At 37.7% G+C, this 20,847-nt stretch overlaps 2 protein-coding genes across 3 annotated transcripts; both read right to left on the reverse strand.

Moving 5' to 3' along the window:
• Positions 1-2,351: 2,351 nt before the first annotated feature.
• On the reverse strand, positions 2,352-5,506 carry tmem216 (transmembrane protein 216). The gene is made up of 6 exons (XM_077235949.1): positions 5,389-5,506; positions 4,516-4,529; positions 4,319-4,412; positions 4,131-4,223; positions 2,846-3,047; positions 2,352-2,603 (listed from the first exon to the last, which is right to left on the reverse strand). Exons 1-6 carry the CDS (start codon positions 5,504-5,506, stop codon positions 2,588-2,590), a joined length of 537 nt encoding a protein of 178 aa, XP_077092064.1. The 3' UTR covers positions 2,352-2,587.
• matr3l1.1 (matrin 3-like 1.1) lies at positions 5,491-20,031 on the reverse strand. 2 transcript variants are annotated; one of them, XM_077235921.1, is made up of 22 exons: positions 19,915-20,031; positions 17,749-19,296; positions 16,908-16,969; positions 16,627-16,665; positions 16,491-16,540; positions 16,294-16,406; positions 15,990-16,100; positions 14,850-14,975; positions 14,419-14,535; positions 14,188-14,312; positions 12,819-14,034; positions 11,986-12,064; positions 11,824-11,858; positions 11,611-11,742; positions 9,370-9,509; positions 9,070-9,256; positions 8,813-8,944; positions 8,596-8,726; positions 7,922-7,979; positions 7,576-7,714; positions 6,382-6,503; positions 5,491-6,260 (listed from the first exon to the last, which is right to left on the reverse strand). In XM_077235921.1, exons 2-22 carry the CDS (start codon positions 19,081-19,083, stop codon positions 6,231-6,233), a joined length of 4,479 nt encoding a protein of 1,492 aa, XP_077092036.1. In that variant the 5' UTR covers positions 19,084-19,296; positions 19,915-20,031; the 3' UTR covers positions 5,491-6,230. The 2 variants fall into 2 exon arrangements, with proteins under 2 accessions (XP_077092036.1, XP_077092034.1); XM_077235919.1 differs by lacking the exon at positions 19,915-20,031 and having other exon boundaries at positions 17,749-19,593.
• Between the last annotated feature and the right edge of the window lie 816 nt (positions 20,032-20,847).

Genomic DNA, 20,847 nt, shown 5'->3' on the forward strand with positions numbered 1-20,847 from the left:
GACACCAAGACTGTATTTCAGTAAAGCACAAGACGGTCCGCATAAATTGTATCCCTACTCAAAAGGCAAACATAACTTTCAAAAGTTTGGGCTTATTAAGCATATTTTTAAAATAAATTATTACTTTTATTTAGGATGCATTAAACATAAATGCAATGTAATATAATATGTATATATTCTTCAAATAAATGCAGTTCATTTGAACTTTATATTCATCAAAAAATCCTGAAAATATTTTATCATAGTTTCCACAAATATATGACGCAGCCCAACCGTGTTCAACATTGATGATAATAAGAAATATTTTTGAGCACCAAATCAGCATATTTGGAGTAGAATAAAGACTGGAGTAATGGCTGCTGAAAATTCAGCTTTACAACAAAAAATTACATTTATAAAATATATTCAAATATAAACCAGCTATTTTAAACTGTAGTAATATTTCACAATATTACTGTTTTCCTGTACTGTGTTAGCCTGGTAATACCAAACTCTGCTACTTCGCTTTGCTTCGTAGACAGAGTCTGGAATGGCATAATTGAAAAGTGTTTTCTTTCTCGCGGGGGGCGCTTGTCTGAAGTATAAAACCATTGGTTACCCGTAAGCCAATCACATAACGCAATCACCTCTCTCGCCAACTTAAACATCACCTCCATTCAAAATGTTTAACAAACACTCTTCTTGTTCGGGCTTCAATTTGCAAATGCCGGGAATATTCTCCACAACAGAGCGAATTGCATCCCGTGTCTCCATATCCGTGGTCGTCTTCGATTTCCCTAACCTAAAATACAATCTTAAACTCGGCGCTTAGCGTCTACGTCACGGCTCTCAGCCCGCCCTCTGTTCGTTGATTGGCCGGCTGTTTTCAGGCCGGAGGAAAACTGAGAGATAGATCGCTATCTCAGACTGAGTACAGAAGCAAACTGAAATTGAGCGGAAGTACGAAGTCTGACGTAGTCAGGCTTAGTACTGTGTACACTCACCTAAAGGATTATTAGGACCACCCATTCAATTTCTCATTAATGCGATTATCTAATAAACCAATCACATGGCAGTTGCTTCAATGCAGTAGTGTGGTCCTGGTCAAGACAATCTCCTGAACTCCAAACTGAATGTCAGAATGGGAAAAAAAGGTGATTTAAGCAATTTTGAGCGTGGCATGGTTGTGGTGCCAGACGGGACGGTCTGAGTATTTCACAATCTTCTCAGTTACTGGGATTTTAACGCACAACCATTTCTAGGGTTTACAAAGAATGGTGTGAAAAGGGAAAAACATCCAGTATGCGGCAGTCCTTTGGGCGAAAATGCCTTGTTGATGCTAGAGGTCAGAGGAGAATGGGCCGACTGATTCAAGCTGATAGAAGAGCAACTTTGACTGAAATAACCACTCGTTACAACCGAGGTATGCAGCAAAGCATTTGTGAAGCCACAACACGCACAACCTTGAGGCGGATGGGCTACAACAGCAGAAGACCCCACCGGGTAGCACTCATCTCCACTACAAATAGGAAAAAAGAGGCTACAATTTGCAAGAGCTCACCAAAATTGGACAGTTGAAGACTGGAAAAATGTTGCCTGGTCTGATGAGTCTCAATTTCTGTTGAGACATTCAGATGGTAGAGTCAGAATTTGGCGTAAACAGAATGAGAACATGGATCCATCATGCCTTGTTACCACTGTGCAGGCTGGTGGTGGTGGTGTAATGGTGTGGGGGATGTTTTCTTGGCACACTTTATTCCCCTTAGTGCCAATTGGGCATCGTTTAAATGCCCCGGCCTACCTGAGCATTGTTTCTGACCATGTCCATCCCTTTATGGACACCATGTACCCATCCTCTGATGGCTACTTCCAGCAGGATAATGCACCATGTCACAAAGCTCGAATCATTTCAAATTGGTTTCTTGAACATGACAATGAGTTTACTGTACTAAAATGGCCCCCACAGTCACCAGATCTCAACCCGATAGAGCATCTTTGGGATGTGGTGGAACGGGAGCTTCGTGCCCTGGATGTGCATCCCACAAATCTCCATCAACTGCAAGATGCTATCCTATCAATATGGGCAAACATTTCTAAAGAATACTTTCAGCACCTCGTTGAATCAATGCCACGTAGAATTAAGGCAGTTCTGAAGGCGAAAGGGGGTCAAACACTGTATTAGTATGGTGTTCCTAATAATCCTTTAGGTGAGTGTGTACTGTGTGTGTGTGTATATACACACACACACACACACACACACACACACACACACACACACACACACACACACACACACACACACACACACACACACACACACACACACACACACGGGTGTATGTGTGTGTGGTAAATGTATGACGACAATTGTTTCAATCTACCATTTAATAATGGCAATCTTTACATATACATATAAATTTGTGAACTGAAATTTGTTTTTGTAACATCTCAAGTTCTACATATTTAAGGCGCTTCATATATATTTTGGAAAAGTGTACATATAAAATGTCTGTTTTATGAAACATACATGTTTTGACAGCAGTCAGTCTGAAAGACTGCATCTTTTTCTTTTCAGTGATTTCATCCTGACATCAAATAGCAAATGGACTCAATAAATGTTGGCCCTGAAAGAGAACGAAAAAATACTGGGTATAAATATCTGGTATTTTAAAAACCATTTAAAATACCTTGTATGTTAATAAGCAAGTCAGTTACCTAATACCTTGAGAATCATGTTCCAAAAATTGGTTCTCTAAATTCCCACTTTCATATATCTATTCTAATCCATGTATATGTCTCTGCATAATGTGTATGCCTCTTAAATACTATGGAATAAATATGTTGAAAAACGTAAAAAAAAAAATACCTTGAAAAAATAGAGATCATCATCATTCCCAGAACCAGCTCAAAGCTGTAAAAGCAGAGCAGCACAGCATTGAGTACAAACTCGAGGCGTAAAACAAAGGTCTGAAGCAGCAGGAAGTAGACGCTCAGCACTGCACAGGGCACCAGAACACCAACACTCACACACAGAGCCAGAGAGCGCTGACACAGGTTCCCCTTCCAGCCTGAAAGTCACATTTCACATGCCATTATTTCATTTGCTACTTGGATCAATGCACTTTCACCAATACAAAATGTACACAGCAAAAAGGGTAATCAATCTTTATTATCAAGCTGTTATGACCATCATCCACTCATAGCCAAAGCAGGGTTGTGCTGCATTCAGAGCTGAGCAGAGAATGTCTTTAGAATTCAATTCCAGAATTCTAACAAAACTTAAAGCTACAATATATAAGATTTTTTTAATAAAATATCCAAGAATCACTTGCACAGTGTGATATATTTCTTGCAGTTGTGTACTTGCAATATCCCAAAAGTTCCCAAAGAACTTTAATTTCAGAAAAATTCCCATTTTAAATAAAGGCTCGTTCATGTTCACTTGTCGCCTGTCAATGATGTAATATCCGCGTTATCCCTGGTTTCCGCTCTCACTGCCATAGTAACCATGGCGACAGACGGGGAAAACAGCGTTACACTGCTCACGCTGTTGTTGTTTCGTTCAAACATTATGGACCATGGCAAGCAGACTTTGGGACAAAAGGAGAACTAAAACGAGAATCAATATCAGCGTGGCGTTTTCGGGAAGACGAGAGCTCCACGTCCGTGACAAACTTGACAAACGTGAACAGCACTAATTTGAAAAAGAAATGTTTTGTAACATTATAAATATCTTTACTGCCATTTTTGGTCAATTTAATGAATCCTCCTTACTGAATAAAAATATCAATTACTTTCCCCCAAACATTTGAAATAAAAGTGTCTAATCAGTTAATTAAGAGAAAAATGTATTGTACATATCAAGGGATAAATAAGCAATTAGTAAAATTGAATAGTGTAATTATTAATATTATTATTATTTGCAAAACTTTTATAAGACTAATACATCTGTTGTGTGACTATTTTATTTCTTTGAATGGAAATACAGTAAAATGGCTCTTCCTGGCATTTCAAGTTTTGCCCAACCCTGCTCCCCAATGAAGGCTTCTGGATGAGGATCATTTCAGTCCTCTGACTGACATAAAGAGTCAGTTCTACAGCTGCTACTTGTTGTTTTGTGACTGGTGCTTTGTACATTTTAAAACACTGACCATAGAAGAGTCTGAGGGTCTCAAGGCCCAAGAAGAGGAGCAGCAGGACAACATCCAATATCAGGTTAGCTTGTGGGTAAGGGAGTATCACCCCTTCAAAAGCCAGAGCAAACAGTGATTACATCACAAATATATACATACATATATAAACTTCAACCGCTAGACCCTTTAATGAGTCCATACCTCACCTTTATAGATGAACATAAGAATCTCAGCGATGAAGAATGCTGCAAAATACCAGCCGTTCAAATGAAACAGGATCTGCAGTGGTGTGGAGGACAACTGAGAGACTTTGTTAAGAAGCAACATAAACAGAATAAGCAAGATATACGTGCAATTAATAAGGAAACTGTAATGTGAAGGGATGAAAGACCTGAAAGGATACAACAGGTTGTCTTCCTACAAAAAGTAAAACATATTTAATTAATGAACACAACATAGGTCTGGAGGGACAGGGGATAGGAAACTCTTTTTCTATCTCGGTGTTTTGGTCCTAAATCTCACAAATATTAACACAAATCTGACCACTATAAATATTTATGGATCTGTTTCTAGCGAACTTTAAGAAATGATGTTGAAATCATGAAAATACTTAATAGTTACTCTTTAACATTAAACATTTGGTTATCAATATTTTTCAGTCTCATGAATTTCTTCTTTTTAATACACAGCGAAAAAATCATAGCTGGTTGCGTTAATTTATCTTTTTGAGAGTTTTGTCAAAACTAAGTTTCACCAGCGACACCGCATTTGGAAGTGAGCTTTAGATGCAGCTTCTACAGTGTCTATTAGACAGAAGCAACACATAAACATATACCACTAGAACAAAGTGGGTAACTGTTACGTACAATAATGACAAAACGAGTCGAGCTTCACCATGTTTTGTGCCACAAGCGGTAACAACTAACTTAGTAACCCGATTCAATCATCCCCGATCTAGCAGACAAATTAAAATAAACGTTCAGCTCATAAGAAATTGAGATTCATAGACAACAGATCATTCAAAACGGTAATCATTTTTCTTTGCATGCCATGACAACAGTAGTGTTGTGAATGGCTAACATTAGCTAGACGATGCTTCCTCTCCATCCGATACAAAAGGTCACTATATGACAGCTGTTTTTTTCCACAAAACAGTTTATTTGGTTTCATTAAAGACACTTACTGTATTCACATTAAAACATAGGTTAATGCGTGACGACATTCAGCTAAAATTAAGTCGTTACAATAAAATCCCACACATCAGCGTCCTGCTTACCGTGTGCGGCCATGTTGGATAGCCATGGAAACGGCATACTGTGGGCGGAGACAAGCATCATCCGTCCAATCAAAACCCGCATCAAGAAAACAAGCGCGCGTATTTGACAGCTGGACATGACTTTATTGGAGCAGAACCGATATTGGAGCAGAACCGATATTACTGTATTCTGTTTTACTTATAAGTTTAATACAGTACACTACAGTAAAATACATGCCTTTAACAACAACATGACTGTTTTAGTAGATTACTATAAAAAATGTAGCGTCATAGCATAATTGCCTAAGTCAAATTGTGTTTCTACTTGTTTTCCAAAGACATTGAAATATGACTAAGGCAATTATGCTATGAGGCTAAAAATCATTAAGGAAAGAGAAAAACAACAACAAACAGGGTGAAATTAAAACAAAATTGCATTTGAATTGGAACGCTAAATCACAACACGTATAACATATTATGTGAATTAAAGGGTTAGTTCACCCAAAAATTAAAATTGTAATTTACTCACCCTTACGTTAGTTTTTTTATTCTGTCGAGCACAAAATAATATTTTGAATAATTTTAGTAACCAGACAGTTGATGGTAGCCATTGACTTCCAAAGTATTTCCCCCCCCCCTACTATGGAAATCAATGGCTACCGTCAACTGTTTGGTTACCAACATTCTTCAAAAGATCGTTTTAGCTCAACAGATGAAAAAACTCATACAGGTTTGGAACAACTCAAGGGTGAGTAAATGATGACAATTACATTTTTTGGGGTGAACTATCCCTTAAACTAGAGTATACTATCATCATGAATGCCTATGAAGGATTTCTGGATTGGCTTGATTCTAGTCAAGGTTTATGATGAACTGTTTCGCTCTTTGTGCTCCTAAGAGAAAGAGAATAAGAACATATGTAAGTCCTGTAGATTTTGTTTGACCACATTACAGATAAAATATCAAATATGATACACATGCAAACAGATATATAGATATGCAAAATATTTATGCCTTCAGGTTTTGATGATGCAAGGGGGTCCTGCAGTGGTTATCCTTGGCCTCTTCCTCACTGGAATAGATGGCATTACACAAGCTGCACAAGTAACCCACCACAGGTCGAATAAACTCTGTCCCTGTTGGTCAAGTGCAACAGATCAGTTGTGCAGAGACAGAGCTGGATTATGCACAGACAAGAATGCCTTTCTGCTTTTCTTTATATGGTAGCTAATACTAGCTATATACACACACATTTTCATTAAAGGAATAGTTCACCCAAAAAAATCCCATAATTTACTTGCTCTCAAGCCATCCTAAAAGTAAATGACTTTCTTCTTTCAGCCGACACAAATGGAGTTATTTTACATAATATCCTGGCTCTTCCCAGCTTTGTAATGGCATTGAGTAGTGCCCGAGTTTATGAAGCACCAAAAAGTGCATTCATCATAAAAGTAATCCATTTTATTATTAAATGCCTTCTGAACGAAGCAAAGGGTTTTTGTGAGAAAAATATCCATATTTAAAAATGTATAAACTATAATCACTGTCTACCGGCAATAGCCATATGCACGTTCACGAGAGAGTGGAGTTCTGGCGGAAGGGTGACCTCTGAAATGATGTATGGCGTTCATGTGGTCTGGCAATTTTCGTGACCGGCGTTTTGTTTTTCCCTATCCTCTGCGCTTGTCAATTCTCACCTAGGTTTACGCTACGTCTACATCATACGCCATATGTCGTGTCAGAGGTCACCCCTCCGCCGGAACTCGACTCTCTTCTGAACGCTTTCAGGAAAGCCCGTAAGTGCCAGTTTCAGAAGGAATTTATAAAGAGACTGGAGTCATATGGATTACTATTATAATGAATGTACTTTTTGGAGCTTCATAAAATGTAGCTTCACTACTCAATGCCATTACAAAACTTGGAAGAGCCAGGATATTACTTAATATATCTCTGATTGTGTTCGGCTGAAAAAAGAAACTAATTTACACTGAGGATGGCTTGAGGGTGAGTTTTTGGGTAAAAAATTCCTTTAAATGCATTGAAGCTCTATAGAGATTTCCATCGCTATGTATTTCCAGGGCAGCTTCAGGTCTGGGAATCATAATTTAAAAATTCCTTATATCCAAGTTTGTGGAACCCTACACAGATCTTTCCGGGGTGGACTTGTAACAGCAGCTTCTTAAAGTGTGCAGTGAAACATGCTCTTACCCACTGGATCCATAATGGGTGTTTGTGCCTCGGACAAACTTTCTGAATTTTCAGCCTCCATTCCATTTCCACCATCAATGTCAGAAACCTGCTTCTCATCTTCCTTTGAGTCGAATTCCTGATTATCACTCCAGAACTCCTAAAACCAGTGTAATTCATCATTAAACACACAGTATCAGTAGGTATAACACAGAGCAGCAGCTAAAACCCTTCAAAACAGGGATTTGACAAGTGTTTAAATTGCAAAATAATATAGTGACAATAATTGACCTTAACATTCACTGATGTTCGGATTGATGGCTGCTAAAAAAAAACAACAGTTTTGTGTTTTGGATTCATCATTTACCTTCTCCAACTCAGTAGATGTTTGTATAGAACCATCACTAGGTCCATGTAGAAAGTACCTAGCAAACAATACAAATCAGAAAGATGCTAAATCAGTATAGTGATGCAATGATTTATCATTTTCAGAATTGTACGTCTTTTATGAAATAAATCCTTGTTTCCCTCCAAACTATGTGCAAATGGTAGGCTAAAAAGCAAAAAATAAATAAATAAACAGAATGCTATAACACAAAATTAAGTGTTTTTCCCGTTTTCAATCAGAAGAACAGTGACTATATTTCCTTTGATTGTAAGAGACTTATATATACACCTGTTAGATGTAGGATTTAATTAAACCTACATTTAATGTCCAACAAATATTTAATTAGAATAAATATTTCAAAGTTACTTAAAAAAAAATTCTGTTGCACTTAGCTCAGTATCATCTAATGGTGACTGTGTTGGGTTGTGCACTTTTTCCAAATCAGCTTTTTTCAAATGATTTTTTTAGAAATAGAAATGCATTTTTCATTACTGTAAAGTGACATGACTTGACTAATTGATAATTAAATTAATTGCTGACTATAACAATTTTTTGCAACCCTGACACTTAGTTAAAGATTCTCCATATGGGTTCTGAATGTGCATTTTTAGTAATAAACTCCCATGAACATGTACATAAATTCAATTCAATACCTTTTATTTAAATGGGCATGTTTGGTAGAGACTGAAACCTTGGGATGTTTTCCAGCAACTGTAATTTTATTCATATTGGCCGCAGATACAACCTTCTCAGCATCACAGGCATTTTCCATTTCAATCAATCCCTGGGGAAAAACAAGATAATTGTAAGATTTCATTGATGAAACCACTGAATATGTTCGAAATATATATGACAGTTATATTTACTAACTGTTCGATGGAGGCGAAACATCCAATGACGTTTTACTGTCCCATATGGTTCTGCGATGCTCAGAAAATCTGCATCACTGTATTCATCAGGCATTGGAAGATTTCTGATCCGGAGGACTCTACCATACTCTTCCTGAAGTATTGAAAAAAGAATGATACTGCAATGCTTACACATGTTTTGTGGACCCCAGAAAAATACAATTTTATTATATTAGAGATTCATTTTAGACCCAGAGTGAACTTATTTCTTGATTTTACCTCCTCGTCACTAGACGTTTGCATGATTGCTTCCGTGTTGGTCTCAGCAGCTTCTTCAGAGGTCTCAGTCTCGGCCATCACTGCTGTACTCTCCTCACTGGACATCAGTAAGCAAGAGGGCTCCTTATTTTTCTCTTCAACATGTTCCTGACCATCCGCTTTCCCAGAGTCAGAGTCAACACTTTTCCTGAAACAGAATCAAACATCATCTGTTGCGATTCCCATATGACTGGCACATCCGAACACCCAAGCACAATAAAGCAATAGGAAAGGGATTTTATTTGAGAAAGTTCAAGTTACCCTTCATTTACTTGGCTGTACGTCTTTGACACAGTTAACCTCAATATTTTGCCACCTAGTCTAATGCGCTGCCTTTTAGACTCAACTTCAAGTTTTGCAGCATCAGCAGCATTCACCATCTCAATTGATGCCTTCTCCACCTGCAATGAAAACATGATATAACCACCATGAGAATCTTCTGAAATTTATTCATTTATATAAATTATTTTTTGGTAGAAATTTCACAAAGATTGTATCATTTGACTGACTACTTTATTTTTGGACTTGGTGATTATGTTAAGACAGAAGTATTTGATAACATTGAACAGTGCCAACTAGCCTCTCCCTATGGAGGATCCCTATACCACTCTACAGATAAAGCGTTGTGGAATATTTCGGTTCGCGTACCTACCCAAAGTGATAAGATAAAATAAAATTCTGCATCAAAATTTATAGACAAGACAAGTAGTTTGTTTAGGCATGGTTTGTAAGGAATTACAAACCTGCGCACATATATTCAAACGCACATAGCTATAGAATCAATTCTTAATGCGCATGTGAACGGCATCAGCGTCTATCACAGGTTCACGTTTAAAGTCTGTTTAGAGAGAACGGTGTCGTCTTAGCGGCCCCTAATTTAATAACAAATGCTCATTTAGACGGAAGTGAATCAATCAAAACTAACTTTAGCTGGAAACATTTTTTTTTCAAGAACCATTATAAAACCAAACCAATCTCTGTTACCTTAAATTATATGTTTATCTCTGTAAAGCTGCTTTGAAACAATCTACATTGTTAAAAGCGCTATATAAATGAGGATGACTTGACTTGATAGAAACTTGTACACGGTACATCCATTTATTTTCTGCGAGTTTCAAAGAGGCGCACATTTAACATGCATGCAAGTATAATGTTTTAAACCGAAATACAAGAACTATAGACTGCATATGAAGCACTGATCTATATAGAATGACTGGATAGCTCATGACGTTCTAAACTGCCATCAGATAGTGAAGCCACCGGAAGGGTTCGAGCGGCCATCTTACGATTCCCTACCAGCAGAGGCTCCAACGGCCGTTATACAGATTTTGGTAGCTTTGACGGTACTTTTAAGATGACCCGCTGTGAGGCATGCAAGTGTAAAACGACGTTCACAAAAGGATGTAGAAAAACTGCCAACAGGTTGTAATTCAAACCCTATAAGTAGTAATTTATATGTACAATTGTCGCTATTCCTGTGTCTGTGAGGCAAGAGTAACTTCGTCAAAAGGAGATGTTACTTCGGTAAGTTAAGTTACCAAGTCGGTACTGGAATTTTGAAAATGGGACGATACCAGCATTTCTGCAGTACCGGGTAACTTATATTCTCGGTACCCACTAATAGCTGCTTTCAATCGCTTCAGTGTTTATCTAAGCGTGATCGAGCCTCCAGACTAACTTTTTCACTAGGAGCACTTTAGCCAATGTAGCCTATACCACGATGTATTATACTAGTGTCTGTAAATATTAAACAGCAAAAAACTTGGCTATTAACCCTGCATGTTCTGCTTGTCTCTGTGGGAATGAATGGCGCAGACGCGCGGTTTAATTTACCACACACACACACACACACACGCACACACACGCGCACACACGCGCACACACACACACACAGAAGCACGCGTGACGCTCGCGCAGGTTTCAGTCTCTGCTGCCTCACGATATGAGGACATGATGAACTTCCTCTCCAGAGCCGATCTGAGAGTCACTTCATGAGCATTTTACCGCTTCATTTGAGAAAAACTATCGTCATATCATAACACACACAGAAACTCAAAGGTCTTCACGGCAACCCGTCAAAATAAAACTTCGGTTTAGCTTGAAGAAATTGACTGAAATAATTATATTTGCCTACTGTTGTACAGTAGATTTAGCTACATCTTAATGTAATGCAATTTTTAATAAGCAGGAAAAATGTTCAACTTTAAACAAATATCCATTTTTAATGCTTAGGGTGTTTGAGTGGTAAGAATGTACAGGGAGACTTTAGATTTTAAAAAGGTGTCTCCTTAAGCAATGTTTTCTCAGTCAAATCATACAATTTCCTATTGATTCAATAGAACGCGTGAGCTCACTAGGGAATACCAATATGGCGGCGCGGTGGCTTCACTGTTTATGACGTCATGAGCTATCCAGTCATTCTATATAGAACAGTGATATGAACATTTTGACCATTTGCATACACTTTTTCCTTTTATTCAATGTTGAATTTAATCATTTTACCTTTCGATTGCAGCGAACCAAACAGCAATCTGCCACATCTCCGTATTTTTCCCCAATTTTCAGCAAATCTTTTTTACTGAATTTTTTAGCCACTGGAAAACCTGCCACCTCAAGAACTTTGCCATACTTTTCCTAAAGAGATTAAACAAATTATACAGAACTCAAAAACTTCAAAAAAAATCTCATACACTTTTGAAGGGAAAACCGACTAACCTCAGTGCTCGAGGCAGAGATCTCCATTTTATCACCTAAAACAGAATAAGCATACTTCCTCAATTATCTCCCAAATGAATAAAGAAAAAAACTACACAAACATTCAGCAGAACTTTGTTGTTTTTATGGTTGAATTATTGGATAACTACGCAAAATAAATACCTTGTTCTGTCAGCACTTCCTCCTTAAATTCATCTGGGGTGGGCAAGTTTTCTAGATTCCCTGTAAAATCGGTTGCCTTCTACACAAACAGAACAAAACAGATTTGTTTATTTATATTTTTAAATATAGAATGCAATTAATAACTGTGTATCACTACCAAACCAACTGAAATACACTGCCCGGTCAAAACAAGTAAGAAAAGTAGCTGTTTGGATTTAAATAGGCAAATGCTTAAGAGTCTATGATTGGCTCATTACTGCAGTGATTATGTTTCTAGCATGTTATATGTTTGACACAGTTTTTCTAACCCATTTAATTGATGGAGTGTGTAGCTTTTAATTTCTTAAAGAACCATGTAGGAAGACACATAATGGCCATATTCCAGGATGACAATGTCAAGATTCATCAGGCTCAAATTGTGAAAGAATGGTTGGGAGGGAGCATGGAGTCATTTTCACACATGAATTGGCACCTCTGAGTCCAGACCTTAAATTCAGTGAAAGTCTTTGGGATGTGCTGGAGGAGATTTTACAGAGTGCTGGACTCTTGCACCGTCAATACAAGATCTTGACCAAAAATGTATGCACTTCTTGATGGAAATAATATCACAACATTTATTTCCATCAAGAGGTGCATACATTTTGGGTCAAGATCTTTATCACAGTATTTTCAAGCGAAATGGAATATTGAATAGAGGGCAGGGATTTTACTATAGCACACCTCCCCTCCATCCCTTGCTCATAGCAGACTGATGGTTGGCATGACAATTTTATGATTTGTTTCCCTAGCTGCTGAACTTAATGTTTGTAACTGTTACTCTCAGTTGTGTTTACCTCTTCCATTTCTACGGTTTCATCTTTTTGCTCTCCTTGTTGAAGCTCTTTTTGCTCTCCTTGTTGAAGCTCTTTTTGCTCTCCTTGTTGAAGCTCTTTTTGCTCTCCTTGCTGAAGCTCTTTTTGCTCTCCTTGCTGAATCTCTTTTTGCTCTCCCTGCTGAAGCTCTTTTTGCTCTCCTTGCTGAAGCTCTCCTTGCTCTTCTTGAAGCTCTTTTTGCTCTCCTTGTTGAAGCTCTTTTTTTTCTCCTTGTTGAAGCTCTTTTTTTTCTGCTTGTTGAAGCTCTTTTTGCTCTCCTTGTTGAAGCTCTTTTTGCTCTCCTTGTTGAAGCTCTTTTTTTTCTCCTTGTTGAAGCTCTTTTTGCTCTCCCTGCTGAAGCTCTTTTTGCTCTCCTTGTTGAAGCTCTTTTTTTTCTGCTTGTTGAAGCTCTTTTTGCTCTCCTTCTTGAAGCTCTTTTTGCTCTCCTTGTTGAAGCTCTTTTTTTTCTCCTTGTTGAAGCTCTTTTTGCTCTCCTTGAAGCTCTTTTTGCTCTCCTTGTTGAATCTCATTTTGCTCTTCTCGTTGAAGCTCTTTTTGCTCTCCTTGTTGATCCTGGGCTTCCTTACAATCACTTGATCTATCTGAAGTTGTTGCAGTTGGTACACACTCTGATGTCTCTGACTGTACGTTCGATGTGTCCATATCTGAAGGTTTAGTCTCATCATTTGACTCTTTCACAGTTTGGACGTCTTCAAGTGTATCCTGTTCTGTCAGAGAATCTGCAATATCATATTCCTCATCATCTAGCTCGTCATCTACTGTGAGCTCATCTTCTGAATTTAGTTCTTCACCGTCATCTGCTATAACTGCCAATCCTTCAAGATCACTATCATCCCCCATGATGTCAGACTGATTGGGGTCTTGTTCAACCATCTCCTCCACACTCTCTTCTGTTGTTGTTTTCTGTTTCTGGTCTTTTGAAGGAGAGCTTCTTTTGGAATGGGATTTAGATGAGCTGTCCCGTCTAGAGCTCTCCTTGGTTTTCTCCCGAGAGCGTTGACTTTCGTCTCGTTTCTTAGAGTCGTGACTCCTGCGAGACCTGGACCTCTCTTCAGAGGCTCTTCTTTTGGGGCTGGGAGAGTCTCTTCGGGAACTGCGAGATCTCCTTTTTGGGCTGCTATTCCTCCTCCTCCTGCTGCTGCTATGAGGTACTGGTGATTTTTCTTTGTCAACATCACTGGACCATGGAGTGAAATAACAAACATGTTAACATTTTAGAAGCAGAATGGATTTTTTTTTTAAATGAAGTCCATAATCATTAGCATAGCAATGTCCAAATGCAAAAAAGGTGTCTTAAAAAGTCAGCATAAAATCAGCAGAATGGGTTTACCCAAGCATCTGGTACTCAGCTGAGAAGCAAACGTTAATGGTTTTTCCTTTTAATTTGAGTGCATTGGTGGAATAGTGCTCCACCAATTTGTTGGCCTCTTCCACATTGGACATCTCCACATATCCCTGTACAAATACAAAGAGTCTTTACACTATATAGGTAACTGAAGAGACAGAACATGGCATAAGATTAAGTGAATAGAAATATTTGCACAATAATGAGTTTGGCTACCCGGCTTGGCAGAAACAGCGAATGTTTTACTGATCCGAAACGTTTAGCAATGGCCGTCAACTCAGAGCTTATGCCCTCTCCAGAAGGTAATGGTGAAAAGCTCACAACAAGAGAACTCTGTGAAACAAAGGAAATCATTCAAACACTGTTTGTGCCAAATCTTTAAACTAAAATAAACCAAGTGGATGCAAGTCACTCGGAAAATATCCCTGACACCTACAGATATAACTGAATTAGGTACCTTAGACTGGGAAGCAAGAAGCTGAGAGCATTAATTTAAAGTGAATCATTCAATATAATCATCATATCCAGCTTTATATGCAGTTAAAATTTTAGGAAGTGGGTACTCATATTTGGTGGTCTGTTCTACAACACCTTCAATCTTTCAACAGACAAGCATTTAACATAAAATTCTAATGATCATAATTCACCTGTAGGAAACTGAATGCTGCAGACAGAGAAAATTTTATCATTTCTCCTCTGATCCACAAGGGGTTGTGTAAGAAATATTTTACTATATCCTCTGCCTGGCCTGCTGTTCCCATCTCCACAAAAGCCTACAAAAATTAAATATTTATTGACAAATTATAAGAGCAATTATTAAAGCCCATTTAAGCATAAAACAGATTCAAATAAATTTGTTAAAAGGAGTTATATGGGCCATCCTACAAAAATGGTGCAAATTGCGGTCCACAATCAAAAAACACATTTAAAAAGCATTGAAGTATTAAATCTTAGATGTTTACTAAGATCCTTCTATTATCTATTGGAACCGACAATGCTATTTAAAATATCAGTAAGCTTTATATATATATAAAAACATAATTTATTGGGTACTTTCAATTGAGAGGTGGGTGTCCCAAACCCTAACCCCTAAAATTTCAAAATATTTTTGAAAATATTATTTAAATAATTTAAGCTTTTTATTCCATTGTTGTTTTTAAAAATATATTTAAGTTTTTTTTTTAAAGTTTTTTCTTTGTAAATCATGAAACTATGTAAAAAAATAAAATATATGTGTCCCACATTTTCATGTCACTACCGAAACCAATGTTTTAATCCATTCGCTGAGACTGATTTTAACCACACCCCTATATTTTTGACCAGTAAATATTCCCGTGTCCCATAATTTTGAGGTAAATGTGTTCAAAAGTGAAAATCTGTGTGTAACTTTAAGAAACCAAACACCTTTTTTCTGCAAGTAAGCAAACCTTTTTGGGGTGTAATTACCTAAAATGCTATTTTAATTGTTACTGATTTACCTGTTAAACCTTTTTAATAAAATAGCAAAAATAATAATTTACAAGGTAGAAGATATAAAGAAAATCTTAATAGGTCAACATAAACCTTCTTATTAAATTATATATTATTGTGTTTTGGTAGTGACAAATTTGGGGAGAAGAAAAATATTCCAAAACTTTTTTATATAAGAATTAACTGCACAATTCCTAGAAATGTGTACCTGGGATATTATACATTTTGTACATACATACTTATTTTTTAAAAGATGTTCAAACTCTGAACTAATTCTGTAGAATGGCCCATAATAAATGAAAAATAAAATGCCATACCAATTTAGGAAACATGATAATTTTGACAATCGCTCCAAACTGGCCAAGCAATTTTCTCAGGTAAGCTTCGTCCACTTCATCCACTTCGAACTTTACACACACCACTTTGCACTGTATTAAAATATTGTCAAATAATGTCAAAACATTATAACATTTACAGCAGCAAACGCCATGTTTTTAACGCCATAACAGCTTCTGTGGCTATTTTCTTGGCAAGAAAAAATTATGGTAAATCTATATCAGGTGTTTAAAATTTATTTTTGCTAACAGCAAATGAAACAGAACATCAAAAACAAAAACCCACCTTTGTTGTGGCTTGGGTTTTATTCAGGTTTTTACTGCTCGATGATCCACTTTTACTGCTCGATGCTTCAATTTTGCTGCCTTTCGATCCATTTCTACTGCTTGAGGTTCCACCTGAAAAAAAAAAAAAAACACGATCAAAATAAAAGAGCACATCTTAAAGATGTCAAATGACTATGGAGGGCGAAAAGGCTTTACCTCGTTCCTGTGTCGATCTGGACTTTGAATTCTCGGAACGGGACTCAATTCTGTTGAAGTGTTAAACGTTTAGCATGTAAACCAACACATTTCTGGAATTGTGCTGTGTTTTACGAAAGATATAATGGGGGAATACCTTCGAGCAGATTGGATGGTCTGATCCCACTCTGGATATCTAATGGTACACAAAGAGGTTATACCACATTATAAAACAAGATATACATAAAAAATATTATTACTCCTTTATAAAATGTCGCAAAGAATTGCACATCCTTTGTTTGTACACTGACTTATGTTTCATGTTAAATTGCTACCGTCCTCACTCCAAATGTTTCTTAAAACACTTGACATTTTGCGTTGGCCAGAAATTAATATCTAGCGAAAACATTATTGACAACAAAGTTGAAGATAACTTACTTTTCCACAAGACTGAGTTGACTATTAGCATGTTGGGGTCCATTTACATGCACAGACCAGTCCTAAAACACAAGTAACCTCTTTTAATATTCAATTATAACTCACCATAATTTATAATATGACAATCAAAGTAAATGTATAGACTTACGGATTAAATTCTAAATGAAATTTAAATGAATTTAATATGAAAGCATTTACAAATGTCATGCATACTGATTGTACTAATTTCACAGTGATAAATCTCAAGCCCTCCAACTGAATATTAAATCAAATTTAACTACAGATTTAGAATTTTGGGTGTTCTATTTATTAACAGAATAAGCAAAAGCACAATGACCAGTAAGTCAATTATCCAGTCATTATTCTGTGAAAATGTTACATTCCACCATATTTCTAAAATCTCATTCCTGCAGGTGCATGCGTCACACCCTGTGTATGGCATCAGTAACATAAAACTTCATTGGTTCTTGCATGTCTCGTGACCAGTCATGATGCAGCAAATTCGCATATGTGAAAGCGGGAATGAGATTTAAGGACAATGGCAGAGGGACAACCACTTTAGTCTAGCTATAGGCTTCTGAAGAGTTGGCATAAAGCGCCCAAGGTGACTGCTTTTAAGTTACTTTTTTTTCTTTATCGTGTTTGGTACAACATGAACAAATAAATTACATAATTTTCATTTTGGATTAAACTATGCCTTTAATGCTTAGCTTCCTACATGGATAATAAACATGCTACTTGGACTTACCTCATATGCCCAGGTACGCTTATGTGTATTTTGCCTGAAATTGTCTGGTAAATAGCTGGTAATGTAGAATCTGAGAACAAAAGGGCTACTTACCTTGTTAGAGAGGACAGTGATTTCGCAGAGTACGCATGCATAGGGAAACACTGGTGGAGTTTTCCCATGGAAGTCTGACGCCTCCTTCCTTGTAGGCACTATATGAATCACCGGTTTCTTCCGTTGATGTGAAGATTGACTGGCATCTCTGCTGGACAGGCGTGAAGGTGGAGCAAGGTCTCTAATGGACAGGAGCGAGGGTAGACCAACGTCTCTGCTGGGCAAGAACGAAGGTGGGCCGATGTCTCTGCTGGACAGGTTTGAAGGGGGAACGATGTCTCTTCTGGACATGAGTGAGTGTGAGCCGATGCCTCGGCTGGAAAAAACTGAGGGCTGACCGACATCTCTGCTGGACAGGAGTGACGGAAGACCAACGTCCCTGCTGGACAGATGCGAGGACTGACTGACGTCTCTACTGGACAGATGCGAGGACTGACTGACGTCTCTGCTAGAGCGCTGTGAGGATTGATTGATATCTCTACTGGACAGGAGCGACGGAAGACCAACGTCCCTGCTTGACAAATGTGAGGACTGACTGACGTCTCTACTGGACAGATGTGAGGACTGACTGACGTCTCTACTGGACAGATGCAAGGACTGACTGACGTCTCGGCCAGAGCGATGTGAGGATTGACTGATGTCCCTACTGGACAGATGTGAGGATTGACCAACGTCTCTGCTGTAGTTAGCGTAAGACTGCGAGACAACTGACGTTTTCTGCCTTGATGGTTCTGTGGCATAAGACGACGCATTATCAAAATAAGACTTTTTCTCTTTCAGATGATTGTACTCAACCACGTAGTTTGGCTCTGGACTGGTGTATGCGCGTGTTTGAGAGCTTGTTTGTTGGACATCTCCCCAGCGGTCATCCCAGGTTGGAACCTGCTCTCGATTAAGGGAATACGACTGACGCACTGGCAAATCTAATGGATACTCAACCGACTGAGTGTGGCTCCTATCATCCCAGGAGCGAGTTGATGTACTTGCTTGGAGCGCATTGGACCTAGATGAAGAAGTGCTTGACATTTTCTTCTTTTTGATCTCTGCAAGAAGGTCAGGAAGAGCATCGGCTGTGATGAGATGCTCAGGAAGCTCGGCCAGAGTTTTCAGGTCTTCAGCATCCAATCCACAGCTATGCAGAAAGGACAAAGCCTTACCAGGTGGAAAGATCGACATTTCTGATGAAGATAGACGTGTCTGCTCTTGTGATGCGTTCCTAATTCTTGACATGTAAACGTTAGACTCCCGGGGATGAATTCGATGCGAGTCTTTGTACTTGTCATTGTTTGCGCTGAAATCGTCTGGTGGGTTTCGATATGGTTGATTGTAAGCCATGTCTCAAAGTCAAAGTTCCAAGTGGTCAAATGAGTGTAGGACCCTTCAGGTACTGCTAAAAAGCAACTCTTGCAGTGATGGCTGCTGCTCACCTGTTAAAATGATGTCAATAAGGAGAATCTCCTTACTGCTATTAAAATGTTGTAGAGGTCAGCTCCAGGTGGAAGATCTGCTGGTGAATCCAGTGAGGTGCGTCACCTGTTTCAGTCTTACCTTGAGATGAAAAATCAAATCATTCACACTTTGTGGATGTCACTGGATTTGCTTTTTAAAACTTCAACAAGCCAGTACTATGACAGAAAATTACCTTGGTACATCAATAAACTGATAGACTTTTTTTTTAGTTCATTAATATTTTAGGCTAAATTGTATACACATCGATATGGGAAAGCAGCTTTAACTGGATAATTCCCTTTTAACTGTTTTCCCCCACAACAAAACAATTCACTTTTGCTTTCATTTCAACAGGATTTTTACAAGGCACTTTTATGTAACGTTAACGTTAGTCTTTGACGTGAAGTTACAATTAAGTTATTAAAACGGCATTAAAAAAAAAAAAAAAAAAAAAAAAAAAAGACAATTATTGCATGCCAAAGCTGGTGATTTCATTAAACTACCTCAATGGGGGAATCGTGGATGGAGTTTGTTTTTCCAACATAAAGATAAAGAACAATTTGGGATTGTTTTGCATGAATCCTGAATCGTTTGCGTTTGGGCCTGATGCTAAGCGCCACATTTCCGCTAATGCAATGACACGATATGACGCATCACCAAATTACAGATATTACTTAGGAACTAGTAATTTAGTTTTAGCCAATTATATAAACTCACCTACACACGCTAGAATAAACGATGACTGAAGGTCTGAGCAGCAGTTCTGTTGAAGGCTGTTCTTCTTGTCTCGTTTCTTTTCCCCTTTTCTTTTTTTTACCGGAAACGCAATATTTAAAAAAAATTAAAAGTCACCACCGACCAGTGAGTTCATTACATTTTATTTAGAAATAATTGCTTTAAAAAAATAAATAAAGCTGTGATAACTTGGCATTCAGCACCAATGTAATGTCTGTCAGTATTTACCTGTTGTAATTTTGCAGTAGAAACAATAATTGTAGTAACTAAAGTAATGCGGAAAAAACTGTGGCTACCATAGTTAAACCATAGACTGTAAAAGGGTAAAGTCCATTGTTTGTTTGTTTTTTTCTTTCCAAAAATCCCTGTAAATATTTGAGGTTTTATATAGACCAGAGGCAGAGACACCGAATTACAAAGGAAAACCAAGTCCAGAATTGATATTTTCTGAACATTTAGTGTTTCTGTATTACAAAGCCTTAAAGTATACCATTGTCAAATGGTGGCAAGTAAAAATAAAATATACAAAAACAACTTTTAAAGGGTTTACAAAATAATTTGATTGTTTTAAGTTACGTGATCTGGACAAGACTGATTAATTACATTATAACGAAGAAATAATTAGTTCATATTATATCACCTTTCCCAAAATACACACTCACAAAAATGAAGGCTGCAAGTTTAATAAAAGAAGAGAAAAACAAAAACGGTAGTTGTAGTAGCAATTAAGGCATACAATGTGTTAAACGTCACATCTAAATCGACAGAACAGCTAGAGATTGCTTATGAATGCACCAAATTTCATCACTGAGAAGCAACCCCTCAGTCTAATTACTTTTAGAAGAAAAAAAGCAGCATAATGGACATATGAAGAGAAGATCATGAGTTCATTTCTTTACTCCATTGAACTGTGCT

The sequence above is a fragment of the Siphateles boraxobius genome, unplaced genomic scaffold, assembly GCF_051911475.1.
Source record: "Siphateles boraxobius isolate OS27281-9 unplaced genomic scaffold, OSU_SipBor_1 2, whole genome shotgun sequence".
Taxonomy (NCBI): domain Eukaryota; kingdom Metazoa; phylum Chordata; class Actinopteri; order Cypriniformes; family Leuciscidae; genus Siphateles; species Siphateles boraxobius.

What these genes read in the sequence shown, in the direction of transcription:
- matr3l1.1 (XM_077235921.1), bottom strand. Translation starts at nt 19,083, where the DNA reads ATGGCTTACAATCAACCATATCGAAACCCACCAGACGATTTCAGCGCA. An exon ending in ACCATCCAATCTGCTCGAAG is followed by an intron (nt 16,541 to 16,626) that starts GTATTCCCCCAT and finishes ACACTTCAACAG; the next exon opens with AATTGAGTCCCGTTCCGAGA. An exon ending in TTATCATGTTTCCTAAATTG is followed by an intron (nt 14,976 to 15,989) that starts GTATGGCATTTT and finishes TAATTTTTGTAG; the next exon opens with GCTTTTGTGGAGATGGGAAC.
- tmem216 (XM_077235949.1), bottom strand. Translation starts at nt 5,506, where the DNA reads ATGTCCAGCTGTCAAATACGCGCGCTTGTTTTCTTGATGCGGGTTTTG. An exon ending in TCTTATGTTCATCTATAAAG is followed by an intron (nt 4,224 to 4,318) that starts GTGAGGTATGGA and finishes TGGCTTTTGAAG; the next exon opens with GGGTGATACTCCCTTACCCA. An exon ending in GACCCTCAGACTCTTCTATG is followed by an intron (nt 3,048 to 4,130) that starts GTCAGTGTTTTA and finishes TGTGACTTTCAG; the next exon opens with GCTGGAAGGGGAACCTGTGT.